Source organism: Danio aesculapii, chromosome 12 (assembly GCF_903798145.1).
Source record: "Danio aesculapii chromosome 12, fDanAes4.1, whole genome shotgun sequence".
Classification (NCBI taxonomy): domain Eukaryota; kingdom Metazoa; phylum Chordata; class Actinopteri; order Cypriniformes; family Danionidae; genus Danio; species Danio aesculapii.
The window spans coordinates 31510354-31524926 of NC_079446.1; the positions used below are offsets into that span (position 1 = coordinate 31510354).

The window sequence follows — 14573 nt, forward strand, 5'->3', positions numbered from 1 at the left end:
TATTATATTATTAAAATCAATAAAAATCTGTCAATGTTATAAACATGTTCGATTAGGTTTATTACATGTCACAAGCTTAATTCACTAGACAGATCCGCTAATAGTTGAGGACATCTGCTAATCACTCAGATTATTAGGATCAAGTAAATAAGAAATTCTAAAGTTCTTTGCAAACTGAAGTCCGACATTTTTGTATGTGTTTTTTCCGTATTCATATGCAAAAAAAATTGTCACGTAAATGAACCTTGCACACTGAGTCAGTTGCGTATTAATTAATCCATGACGAAAAAAACGCAAAACATTTCAGAGTCAGTTCAAGCAGAGATGCTCTGTTACCCTCTCTTCATCAAAGTAGATAAAGAAAGGGGAATAGACATATTGTGTTAATTTAATACTAGGCTGCATAGAGAGGAAGGAGCGTTCTCCTCCTTTTCAAAGAGCTGCACAACGATTATCCTGAAATGCAAAGTTTATTTAAAAAAATTTGTGGAATTTTGATACATTGCTTGTGATACTTCACATATCCATGTATGTAAACAAATCCTGAACAGAGATTGGCAGTACCTATAGACATTATAATAGATGGTGGCCTCGTTGATGTGTCAGTAACAGTTTTTGGTCTGAAGTAACAGACCAAAAACAGACCATGCTTTCTATTATAATGTCTGAGCAGTACGTCAAATGTATGGACACACAAACACACACAGATCAAATCGTAGCAAGGTAGAGGTGCGCCAATCCAGCATATAGGGGTTCTCAACTATCTGCCACAGTCTGTCTTTATTTTATGCACTGTGTTTGTCACAAAGTTATATGTAGCTCAAATGAGGTAAAATCTAGATTGGATATGCAGCCAGCTGGAAGCGCGATATGCACATCAATCTAGCAGCATTATTTATGACACTGTATAACAATAATTAATATTTTGGATTAAAACAGTCGGGTTTAGGTTTGGGGTGGGGGTAGACGTTAACATAATACACACACACATATATATATATATATTTTTTTTTTTTGTTTGTTTGTTTTTTTTCCATTAGATATAGCAACAACACTCAAATGAAGGCATTCTGCATTTAGCTTTTTGCTTGCATGGTGGCTCTGAACGGTCAAAACACCTCTCAAATCTCTTTTTCGGATGCGAGAAGCAAAAAAAAAAATGTAATAAAAATAAATAAATTATTTATTATTATAATTTTTTTTATTAAATCAAACTGTTAAAAACATTGTTTTTTAATGACGGACAAAAGTTTCGGAGCAATTTGTCATTACAATTCACACAAAAAAAAAATCGAATTTATTTTTTAACGAGTAAAAATTCTACTATGGCCCCTATTGCTGGAGTCAGTGCTCCAACATTAGGCACATTCAAATCAAGACTAAAACACATCTGTTTAGCTGTGCATTTACTGAATGAGCGCTTTGCTACATCCGACAGATTGAACTATTACTGTATGTCTTTCGTTTGTTTTTCATTTCTTTTAAACCTGTTTTAACACATTTGTATCTATTTTATCTGTTTTTAAATTAATTTAATTTTATCTCATTTTTATTCTTTCTTGTTTATTTCTTAGACTTGTTTCTTTTATTCTTGTTTATGTAGACACTTTGAATTACCATTGTGTTTGAAATGTGCTATATAAATACACTTGCCTTGCTGGTCACATAATCTAAAAATAAACAATTATGATCATTTGCCATTGTCGACGCAAAGATATTTCTGATTAAATTTACAGTCATTGTGCTTTGTGTGAATGGGTCTTTAGGAAGAATTCACACTAGGCACGGTTGCCTTGATTCAAGCTGGGGCACTAGGGTCCCCCCTCCCTGACTACCCACACTCACATTACATTTTTGTTTCTGAGCCCAACACACTTGCATCATCAATGCGATTGCTTAGAAGAAAACAGAAAGAGAACTGCTCTCGCTCAGTACAACAAAGACTGCTTCTGTAATGTTGCTGTGTATTATTTTGAGTAATTTGGGATGCAGTGACAAACGGCCGAATATTTCGCTGAACACATTCACTGCTTTTGATGCTCAGCATCTTTGACAAACTGCAACAGTTTAAATTCATTGACAAGTAAGAATGAGTTATAGATCCATATGGAACAGTCCTTAAACTATTCAAACGGATAGCCTAATGTGAGTACACCCTTAAAAGTGTTTTTGTGTGTGCAGACTGTATGACATTGTACTGTGAAATGTCAATGCCCTCGCCGTCTGTTTTACACAAGTCATTCCTCTTGCTCCACACTGACATTTAGTACAGACTTCCGTCATCTGCACTCTTGAAAAGGTGCAGAGCCACTCTAAAACCGGTGCACACAACAGAACCTATTAAAAGTCTCCCAATAATTTGTTCAGACAGGTCAGACACAAAAACTAAATGCTAAATCCGTCTGGAGTGCAAATCTTCACGTTAACAACTCAAACAAGAGTCAACAGACATCATCCTACCGAGAAACCATCTATTTGCAGTTTCATCTGAATCGATTAAAACATCCTATTGCCTAAATGATAACGCGATAGGGCACAGCAGAGGCATGTAACCTTCATTATGAGTATATTTGCTCCTCTTCAGGCACTCGCAGAAGTGAATTGGATGAGACTGCATGTTAGACGAAATTCAATAACTCAGGACGACACGGTTTCATTATTCTTAATCACCCCTGTTCCGCCTTGTTCATTTAATTTTTCATTTCAGCATGGGGTTTGCAATCATTGGTCCGAACAGTGGGAGAGTTTTTTTCTTTCTTTCAATAAGACAAATCATAAAACACGAGGGCGGACGAGGGCGATGCCCATAGACAAACCTGTTTGTGTTGCTCACTGGAGAGCAAAGATAAGATGGTTTAATTGTACTTTCTGTAATCTTCCCTCCCACTGTCTAATTTCTAGCTGTAAGAAACCAGGCTGTTGATAATTCATTCTCCAAAATGGCAAGATAAATATTTCCCCCACAAAGACAACAGATGCCTTGTTTTCTGAAGATTGATCTGTTGTATCATGCAGCACAGGAATAACCCCAGGCAGAGAGCTATGACACCTGAAAACTCAACAAAAAATAAAAATAAAAAAAGCTATAGAATAAATTTATTTCTGCATTTTCACATGCTGAAAGAAATGTTAATCACCTACACGAATTTGAACCAACCCACAGGTTCAAAAGACAACGACGTAAGTGACTCTGCCCATGTAATGTTCCACTGCAGTAAATGCAAAACACCATTATCAAGCCCTCCGGCATCAGACGGCAGTCCTCTAATGCACCTGCTCAGCATTATCACTTAACATCAGTTTGAAACACACATATACAGACTAACGCCATAACATTAAAGTGATTAATCAAATCCGAGACACAGAATGTATTTCTTCCTTCATTAAACACAAGCTAGTATACACTTTTCAGAGATGTCACACCAAGACTTACTTTGAAATCTTTATACCACTGTGAAATGTTATGTGGTTTCACAAAGGTAATTTGTCTTTTACCTTACGACGTCAATTCAAATGTTTGGCCAGACAAATCGTTAGCGCATAGACTACATGACAAAAGTCTTGTCGTAGATCCCAGTTGTAAGAGCAACAAATAATAACAAGACTTCTAGTTGATCATTCGGAAAAGTGGCAGATGGTAGATTTTTTCGATGAATCATCTGTTGAACTGCATCCCAATCATAACAAATACAGCAGAAGACCTATTGGAGCTCGAATGGACCCAAGAATCTCATAGAAATCAGTCAAGTTTGGGAAGAAAAAAAATCATGTGTTGGGGTTCATTCAGTATGGAGGCGTGCGAGAGATCTGCAGAGTGGATGGCAACATTAACAGCCTGAGGTATCAAGACATTTGTGCTGCCCATTACATTACAAACCACAGGAGAGGGCAAATTCTTCAGCAGGATAGCGCTCCTTCTCATACTTCAGCCTTCACATCAAAGTTCCTAAAAGCAAAGAAGGTCAAGGTGCTGCAGGATTGGCCAGCCAAGTCACCAGAAATGAACATTATTGAGCATGTCTGGGGTAAAATGAAGTAGGAGGCATTGAAGATGAATCCAAGGAATCTTGATGAACCCTGGGAGTCCTGCAAGAACGCTTTCTATGCTATTCCAGATGACTTTATTAATAAGTTATTTGAGTTATTGCAGAGATGAATGGAAGTAGTCCTCCAAGCTCATAAGTCATACACAACATAAATCTTTTCCCACTGCACCATGACTTTATATTTTATACTGTACATTATTTCTATTAAGTGGCAAGACTTTTGTCTAAGCAAAGTCAGACCTTACTGTCCTAATTAGATAATTAATAAATCAAGGCATGATCATATTTTATTTTGGTAAAATAAACATAATCTAGGGGCCTTTGCCTTTTATATAAGCCACTTCTGATACCAAATGATCAACTAAAAGTCAAGTTAATATTTGTTGTTCATAAAACTGTGTGTGTGCTGTTTGGTCCTAATTTGTAAACTACAGTTTAATTATATAATAAAAATAAATAAATAAAAACATCTTTAGATTTTGTGCAATACAAGTTTCTATTCAATCAAAACAAAACAAAAAACCTGGAACAACTATAGATAAAATTCAGGATTGCCATCACAGTAATAAATTAAAATATATTCAAATAATAATTAAAAGGCTATTACAACATATTTCTTTTCATAATATAACAATATTGATGTAGTTTTGTTAAATAAATGTGGCATTTAAACATTTATGTGTGCATAAAACATTAAATATAATTGAATAAGAGAATTTATTGTCCATTGAAAGATTAAATATATCATAATATCCATGAAATTTGCCACCTGAATAGTTTTAGCCAGATTTGCAAGTGCCGGGCTTCAACACAAGGACTAAAGCTAAACCCAAAAAAGGGCAAATGCAACTGGGCAAATATCCGGGCAGATGACAAGAAGATGTTCTCTAGAATTTTCTGGGGAACGACGCACTGAACGAAATCAAAGGCAAGCACTCTGATTTGTGTTGAGCACTGCTGCTTTTTAGATATTCCCTTGTTTGATCTCTCGGCCAAATTCAGTGTAGTGGAGAACATTTGCATAATGGAAGTTATAAACATGTCCTCTGCTTTCAACTCGCGTCTTTCAAAAAGTCAGTCAGGACAAAAGGCATTCAAAGGAGAGGGCACAGAGCAGGACGGCTTCTTCGCATACGATCATCCGAGCTGAAAGTTATAAAGCAATAAATGACCACCATTCGCATGCGATGGAAACAGCCTCAACAAAAATCCCTGTTAGTTTCATTTCCGTCTCCACCAGTCCCATGCTGCCAAGACAAAAATAAATAAATAAAAAAACAACGTAACCTTGTCAAATGATTGGCGCCAAAATGAGACGCACGTCACCAAGGCTCTTTCTTGATCAAGACAAAAAGGAAGGAGAAAATACATTTTCAGAAGCAATTATTTTTCTGGAGTGCCTCCTCAAACTTTTCAATCATTTCAAATTAAAAGATAAAAGCTTTTTTGAGAGTACTTGAGGGCAGAAACAAACAGATAATCTGAACCTGTGGAGTGCAGCTCTGCAGTGAGCCGAATGCTAATGGTGGACGCCCATCTGCCCCCATCACACATTATTGGATTTAATTCTTTAGATAAATGCAGCTTTGGATCACGGCAGTCATAACTCTTGCTTATTCCCATACATCAATTAGGACAGAGGCAAAAGAGAGCAACATCCCTGATTATCAACGTCAATTCTGGCCGTTAAATGGAATAAATGCATTATGGACACTAAGATATTGGCCAACCATTCCTGTGAATATCTTCTAGTAACTTCAGGGTACTTTTAGATTAGCAAATGAGCTAATTTATCCCTCAAAACACATCGATTGCTTCTAAAACTGCTACGGTAAAATGAAGAAAGGCTGGAGAAATGGTGAAATTATGGCATCACTCTACACGATGTGCAGACATCTGCTGCGCTTATCGTTCAGTCTGCTCTAAACTGCATTAGATAACTCTTGTCAGAGCTAATTGGCTCATAAGGGCCTCTAATTAGGAAGATGGGCATGTTTGTAAGCACTGGACTCTGCTAAGCTATTTCATGTGGCTGACAGGGCTTTATATGTACGTCTCAGCATCTAATCAAATTCCATGAGAAGGAAAAAACAGCACTACAAATAAGAACAGATTCACGTCAAGTGATGCAATGCATTGAACATGACATAATCAGCAGATATTTGGCTGTTTTAAAATTCCTAGGGCAAATTGTATGATGGCCCTTTAACATTAGATTATTCACATGAAATGGGATGCTTTTTATGTTTTGTGACATACCTCTCGTCGCCTAGAGGCCCAACAGGTCTGTTTGATCTTCCACACCACAGCAGCAACCAGCAACAGGGACAGAAAACAGCTGTAGGGTAAAGAAATGAAACATTGTGTAAATATGTCAGAAAGATTTCATTAAATTATTAGTAGGGTTCTAGTAAACTGTTAATGTGAAAAAAAAAAAAAAGAAAAAAAAAAAAAAAAAAAAAAAAAAAATCACAGATAGAATCTTAAACAGTACTGTAAAAATTGCAATGAAACCTTGACAAATTATTCAAGGTGCAGTGTGTAAATTTGATACCCAGTGGTTGAACTAGGTATTGCACACCTGGTTTAAAACTAACAAAAGCGCAGGTTGCCAGATTGGCGACACCAACAGCAGTGTGCCTGATTGTCAAGCCTAAAGACTGATTTAAGCCACATTGTAATGAAAAGTAATGGCATGATAGAGGCAATGTTCCATACTAACAGGAGCTTTGGTTCTAACCAACACCTTAAAATTATATTTTGGAAACAGCTTCTATTTTTTGCAGCTGAACAAAAGAAAACGGACATCTCAGGTACACCTAATGTGCTTTTTTCAATGTTAAATGCTTATAATTTGAAATGAACTGTTTGAAATGGAACTTTAGTGCAAGCCAACACATATAAGTGATTCATCATGTACATTTAATAATGTTAAAGAGGTTTTTATATGTATTAATTAGATTATAAACATAAAAATTTAACTATTCTGTGCTTCTGAATGGCTGTATTTAAATTTCTTTCATGTTTCGTCTGGAAATAGACAAATTGCTTATCAATGCAAATCTTGTAACGTAGTGTGTTGTCAGGACATGGGGTTACAATGTAATAGGGGTGTAATGGATCATAACCCAACAGTTCGAAACCAAAATGACCGACGGATTGATAATAATTGCAGAGAGTTCATCTCTCATGTCATTCAAATCACGTGTATGGCTCCCCGGTAAAATATAATGATGACGGAGAATAATATAATGATTACGGTATTTTCTGTCACTGTTTGTTTCGCCAGCAATAATGCATTTAGTGTAAAGCTGCACAATTAAACATTAAAAGAATGTGATTCCAACCAGCACACATAAATTATAAATGATATTGATTTGCATATCTTTATTAATCCTTTGAAGCGTTGCATTCAAATCTGTGTTTGATCAAGAGAGATTTAGTTGTTACACTTTTTCAGTTAGTTACAAACAATTAAATAACACAGAAGTACTGGGAGAACAGTTTATAGTTCAGATATAAACACTGATGTTTATGGTAAAGATCACTGTTTAATGGAACTTGACGCTGGTGAATGTTGTAGCAATTACATTGTGTAACCAATGGGTGGCGACAAACAACCAAAGTTATGTCACTGAATAGGTTTTCAAAAATGAACCACCTATAATGAAACATGAAGTTTTATGTGTGAATTGTTGAATCATTAATTGAAAATAAATATGATCTGTTGTACAAGATGTTAGATTTCTATATTAAGCACTATAAGCAACAGTAGCGAAAAAAAAATTTGTATTGAAAGTTTTTATATTTTTAGCTGGTTCATTCCGGATTTTTATTTGTATTAAAATTACAGGTTCTAAGTTCAGTTTGTTAAAACCATTGGTTTTTGCTGTAATCTTTTTGTGTAAATGGAAGGCTAATGACATTTGTCTTCTTCTTTTTTGCTGATCCAAAAAAAGGTCCGATCTGTGACTCAAAAACCGTAGTGTGATCCGAACCGTGAGACTTGTGATCCGTTACACAACTACAACAAAACCTTCTCACCGAATGTTTATGTTCGTAATATTTATATTATTTTCTAATTGATAACCACCTCATGTGGAACTCTGAATCTGTGTCTCATTTCAGAATCTGCTACACAAGGTTAAGGGGAAAATAATTGGCTAAACTTGCATTAGGCGGGTTAAATGACCAAAACAAAGACAGCTGTTCTGGCACGGAAAGCACATTTTCAAAGCAAAACATCTGACTTTAGCACTGCTTTTCAAATAAACATGAACTTTCACTTAGCCTGTTTCTCAAAAATCTGAAAACTTATGGTTAAAACAACAATATTATGGTATTTTTATGCTTGAGAAGAGTCAAAACTTACATACAGCACCTTTAAAAAATGACTAGCCTTCAATAAATTCAAAAGAGCCAATCTAACACCTGAATATAAAATTAGTCTTCCATTGCCCATTTATGCTCATCACTAAGACACACATGCTATAAAACATTATTTCATTCATCTTTATACTACAGTTTCCTCATACTCAAGTGTTAAAAAGAAGCTTTGCATTATGCACAAGAATGGCTCAGAGACAGATTTATGTTTATAGCATTCAACAGATGGCAAATATGAACATTACCACTGGATAAAAACATTTACATTTTAAACAGAACATAATGTGAAACTAATCTCACAAAATATGATTTAATAAGACAATTTCTTCATTTGCATTTTAGCAAGCTTGTCAAGATTAATCCCACAATGGAATCAGCATGCCTCTTATTGAGTTGGAAAACAAAGCATTTCATTTTGTTCTTAAAGGCACATTGGTGATGAACACTAGGCATGGTACGATAACAGTTTCACGCAGTATACAGCAGTTTGGAAAAGTCAAGGTTTTAAAACCGCCCAACCTTTCTGTTATACCATTCCTAAGGTATATGTAAGATTTTTTTTTAAGTTTGTTTGTTTTTTAAAGAACAACAGTGTCTCTGGCAGAAAAGACATTACAAGATGGCGTTTTAAATTGTCAAAAAGAAATCCGTTTATGATATTAATGAAGACAGCAGATGTCAATGATCCATTTGAATTATTTAGTCTGACATGTTTACTGCTCCAAAATATTTTAAATGTTTCTCAAAATAAAATATATTGTGTTCAAAGGGTAAAAAAAGTTTTAGTTTTTTACGCAGACATTAAAAAAGAATATATTTTAGAGCAGTAATCACAACACCGTGAAACCGCAATATTTTTATCCAAGGTTATCATACCATCAGATTCATGTACCAGCCCCATGCCTACTACTGACTAGAGCTGCACAATATTGAAAAAAATTACACTGCAATATTCAGATTTTCTGCGATATATCCCGATTATGAATAGTTTCACAAGATGTTTATTTGTAAAGAAGTCCTAGTTTTATATTGATTGAACTGATTTGTAGGGGAGGAAGTGCATCTGCATAAAATACACTAAATTATGCTAAATAAAAATAAATTTATGCACAGATGAAAACAAAAGAACAAAAATAAAAATGAAATAAGGTTTTTGGTAGAGTGGAACAGTATTGAAGTATAGAAATTCAATATGTAAAATGTAAAATAACACTGCATATAGTCAATATTGCAATCAATAACTAAACAATTAATATTTGTTAAAGCAGCAAACAATTTCTTGTGCCCCAATTGGTTTAAATTAACTTGAAATCTTGCAGTCATTTGTCTTAAAAAAACACATTCAAAGTCTTTCATATTATTAGATTAGATTTAAACTCCATGTTCTGAACTGTTTTCTGGTTAATTAACTTGACATTGCAGATCCTGTGTTGCGGCTATTGCAGATTCGCAAATTGCGATATCGATGCTTAAATGATATATTGCGCAGCCCTACTACTGACTACTTCCATATGGATATAATCTACAATGTTCTATATTTTTTACCTATAACTAGCACAAAGGCTCTGTATTAAATGCCAGTCTGAAAAAAAAAAACGGTCACAGATTGTTATAAGATTTTACATTCCTGTTAATATATACTGAAAAATCCTCCTTTTCTTTAAAGAATAAAATACATGTTTGAAATTGTGTGCAGAGTTAAGTGTCAAAACATTTCTGAAACCCGCAGAAGGCCTTCCAGTGGTCAAGCTAAGAAATCTGCTCATCTCAGTCAAGTGTTAGTGTCTGTCGATGTGCTTCAAAAGGCAAATTTTAAAACCGCGCCAATAGCGTAGCCATGAATTGTGGGGGAAACTGCTTTTGCTGACTGTATTGACAGAGATATGTGAGCATTTGTAAACATCTCCGTGTGAAATTAATTCACAGTTCGCGCAGATGAAAAAAAAGACAGAAAAAAAGAATGATGAAATCCTTTAAAGCTTTCAAACACACGCCATCTTGGGCTCGTTTGAAGATAATAGCAAATTGGAGACGAATGGGAAAGAGAGAAACTTGAATAGCTCGATTAAGTAGCGGTGCAGGAGAAATCCCCCCTTCAGATCGAAGCCTTTCATCCGGTGCATTGCAGACAGTAAACAGGACTTAATCCCCTCCGCAGTTCCACCTGGAATCCGAATTAATACGAGAAATAAAGCAATTAAAGGTTCTCGCCCTGTTGTGTGGCTGTACATGTTGCCGCTTGAGTAAATATGTGAGAAAATGAAAAAGGTGTCCGGGGACCACTCAAAGCAGAGGACGCTATGAAAGGTCTGGAATGAGCTGTGGGAGAAAGAATTAAAAAGCCAACTGCTAAACAATGATAAAAAGGTGTATCATAAGTTACACAGTTGCCTCGCTGATCCAACATAGGCAAACAACACCGCAGAATTGGAGAGGGGGTTCCCCCCCATTTAGCAAGAACAGAAAATATCCACAGCAACAAATTGATGATTAAACTGTGGACTCAACATAACTTAGCCAATTAGCAGCAACTAATTACTTAAGCTGCCCTGTACTGAGCCTATTTCAGGAATTTAAGGAAACCGTTTCATGTTTTAGGGCTAAAATGCAAGCGCTACTCCAAATATCTAACTCTATGTTTTTTTTTTCCTGAATACAAAAACTACAGTCAGATATTGTAACAAAAGGTACTGGGAGATACAAATGATGCGAAGGAAGGTGGTAAACCCTACCATAAGGCCAGGTGAGTTTTCTTCATAAAAGACCACTGACATCAAGGCCATACTAGGCATGGGAGGATAAGCGGTTTCAAGGTTTACCGTGGTTTGGAAAAGTCAAGGTTTTAAAACCTCTAAAAATTCTGTTATACCGTTCCTAAGGTATATGAAAGGTTTTTAATGTGTTGTAAAGAGATCTTGTGTTATTGAAACTAATGAAGATAGCAAATGTCAATGATATATTTGAATTATTTAGCCTGAGATGTTTACTGTTCCAAATTATTATAAATGTCTCCTAAAATAAAATGTATTGTGTTTAATGGGGAAAATGTGTTGTTTTTTACCAGGACATTTAAAAATAACTTGTTTTAGAGCAGTAATCACAATACTGTTATACAGTAAGTAAGTTTTAAGTAAGTAAGTGAGGTTTATTAAATTAGCAACTTTCCCAGACATTGAGTCACAAAGTGCATTACAGTACAGAAACACTAATACTGTTAATTAAATGTTTGTCCTAAAAGATGCGTCTTTAAGTGTTTTTTAAAAAGTTCAACTGATCCCAGATTTCTCAGTGATAAAGAGAGAGAGAGTTCCAGAGCCTTGGGACCACAACACAGAAGGCACGGTCACCTTTAGTCTTAAGACAAGCTCTAGGAATGGCTAAAGGGTCTTTGCCAGAAGACCTCAAAGACCGGCTACATGAGTGACAACGTAAATCTTGAATATATAGGGGTGCTTGACCATGCAGAGCTCTATATGTAATGACCAGAATCTTAAAATTTACTTTAAAACTAATAGGAAGCCAGTGAAGTGCCTTAAGCACAGGAGTAATGTGCGACCTCCTACTGGTGCTGGCTAAAAGCCTTGCAGCTGCATTTTGCACAACTTGCAATCATATTTGCAGTGATATTTTTTTATCCAAGGTTATAATGCCATCAGAAACTTACACCGGCCCATGCCTAGACCATACAAGGCATTTCCTTTCCTGACAATGAAAAAACTAATAATTAGTCTTCCTAGCATCCTTGACTGCCTCATCTACAGTGAGATGATGATCTAGCGATTGATCATATGGCATGAGACCCCTCTTAGAACCAATGTTTAGTCAAATTATATTGTGTTACAGTTTGCTGATTCACTGACTTCCATGTAAATGAGGAAATGCAATCATATGAGGACATTTTTGGTGCTCACACAGACACCGACATCTCATCTGAATGAAGCAATCACTATGTAGAATGGATAAAACGGCAAACCTGGAAGGGGATGTACTCTTGTCGAACCTTGAAGACTGAACAGCATGTGCTTAATATTAAATAAAAGCAAATGGATTGCAGGAATTGAACCAAATGCATTAACTTTTATTTAACAAAGAGACTGTTAAAAAGCCATTCACAGGGTGAAAATGCATTTCCCTTATTGCTCATATTAAACGCTCTAATTTCAGGTTGCACACTGTGACAGGTTCTTAATCAGTGATACATTTTCAGCACACCTCTGCAGAGGGCTTTTTAAAAAGGGGGGTCATTTTTTAGGATTGTAATAACTAACTAATGTTATTGGGAAAGTCATGCATCAGAGTAAAATGTTAGGTGTCATCTGTAGCAGTTTTTGTCTATTTTTACTTTTAATTTGCTGTCTTTCAGTGATGCGGTTCATAATTCAGGGGCAGATGTGAGGACAGATATCCGCTGTCTGCGATCATCTCTCTAGCTGCACTGGTAATAGAACAGAATCCGCCTGAGGCTAGTCTTGATTCCAGCTGTCATGAGTTTGGCTATCTCACTCAGCGGAAATAAAGTGGAAATCACATTGATGAAATCAGGAAAATACTCATTTGAAGAAAACATTTGCTAGAAAATGATTTTTTTTTAAAGTAATACAGTATAGTATGTGAGAAAGATGCCTTTACACTACCACTCATTAGGTTTAGAGTTGGTAATTTTGCAAGGGTAAATGATGAGGATTTAAAACAGAAGTACTTTTTTTTACCTTTTTCACTTCGAGGCCCACCTCTTTATGTGAAATCTTTTTTAAGGCCGACCTTTCTGAAATTTTCTCTTAAACTGATTGTCTAGAGAAAATTTTAATTTAAAACTTTGATTAATGCAACTGAGAGTGTAGTCCTAGTTGGTGTGCAGCAGTTGGAAGTTTAAGCTACAGTTATGTTTGTATTTAACAGTGAAGAGTCATCAATCACAGAAATCTAATATTCGGATTTTGTGCCGAAAAGCTCAAACTCAATATTTCCTTGAGACATTTTGTGGTGGCAAATTATAAATATAAGATTTTCTTCAAAACAATAACAACATTATACAGTACTGTGCAAAAGATGTAGTTTTACTGATGGTATAATGGATATATGTGACCTTTTACCACAAAACCAGTCATCTTTGTCAATTTTCTTTTTTGAGATTTATCCAGGGTGAACAAACTATCATTCAGTTGATGTGGTGTGTTAGGATAGGAGTTAGGTAAAGTTAGACTTATTTTGGTTTAATTGTTTAAGACATGTAAAAGACAAAGTTTGAGAGAGGCTGTTTGCCCTGGTTTGAGCTGCATTTCTACAAGTGTTGTTACAATAGTGGTACTTCGCCATAACGCAGTTGCCCTTTCGTGGTCTCGCGAATTGTTTTAAGTGCAATTTGACATGCTTTTTTTTTTTTTTTAACAGCGCATTGTGTTCTGCGTCCTGATTGGCTGTAGACCATTGTCAATAAATCTCCTCTGTCCCATGTCTTTTGTGCAGTACACAATGCACTCAGTTTGCCAAATTTACATAAATCTTCGATTGCTGGCAGTGGGATTCTCCCTCCCGATTGCAAGGCGAGAGGGGAGTTTGAGCTCAGGTAGATCTCGAGAACTCCCCTGCTGTAGTAACTAATGAACAGATAGTGATTGCTCTTAAGAGATAACTATTTACTAGGAGCATGTCTATGGTGCTGATTTGGATTAGTCAATGAACTTAAGTTGCATGTTTTTGGACGGCTGGAGGAAACTAGCGAAACCGGGGAAAACCCACTTGAGCACGGGGAGAACGTGTAAACTCCGCACAGAAATGTCGGCTGGCTTGGTAAGGACTAGAACCAGTGACGTTCTTGCTGTGAGGCAACAGTGCTAACCACTAGGCCACCGTGCCACCCATCTAGAAAAGGACGAGGAGTAGGGGTGGAAAGTTGGGATTCTTCAAAACAAAGATGGCTGTCATATGGAACTTAGGGTACTTTTAGATTTGTCTTATTGTTGAATCATAAATTAAATAATGCGGGGCCAGCTGCAAGCAATCATAAGCACGTGATCCTCTCGAAATTATTTTATAAATAAACTTCACTTCTGCACCATCAAAGGCACCCAAGGTAGCATCAAAAAGACAGAAGAAGATGCTAACCATCGCACAAACAGTTGAACTTTTGGACATGCTAAA

General features: G+C 35.9%; 1 protein-coding gene across 1 annotated transcript in view; it reads right to left on the reverse strand.

Annotated features, from left to right (window-relative positions):
* Window positions 1-14573, reverse strand: part of atrnl1b (attractin-like 1b) — a 168275-nt gene that overhangs the window by 48022 nt on the left and 105680 nt on the right. Inside the window, exon 26 of the mRNA XM_056468877.1 lies at window positions 6306-6384. Within this exon, the coding sequence (XP_056324852.1) occupies window positions 6306-6384 (79 nt within the window). The remainder of the gene's footprint in view (window positions 1-6305; window positions 6385-14573) is intronic.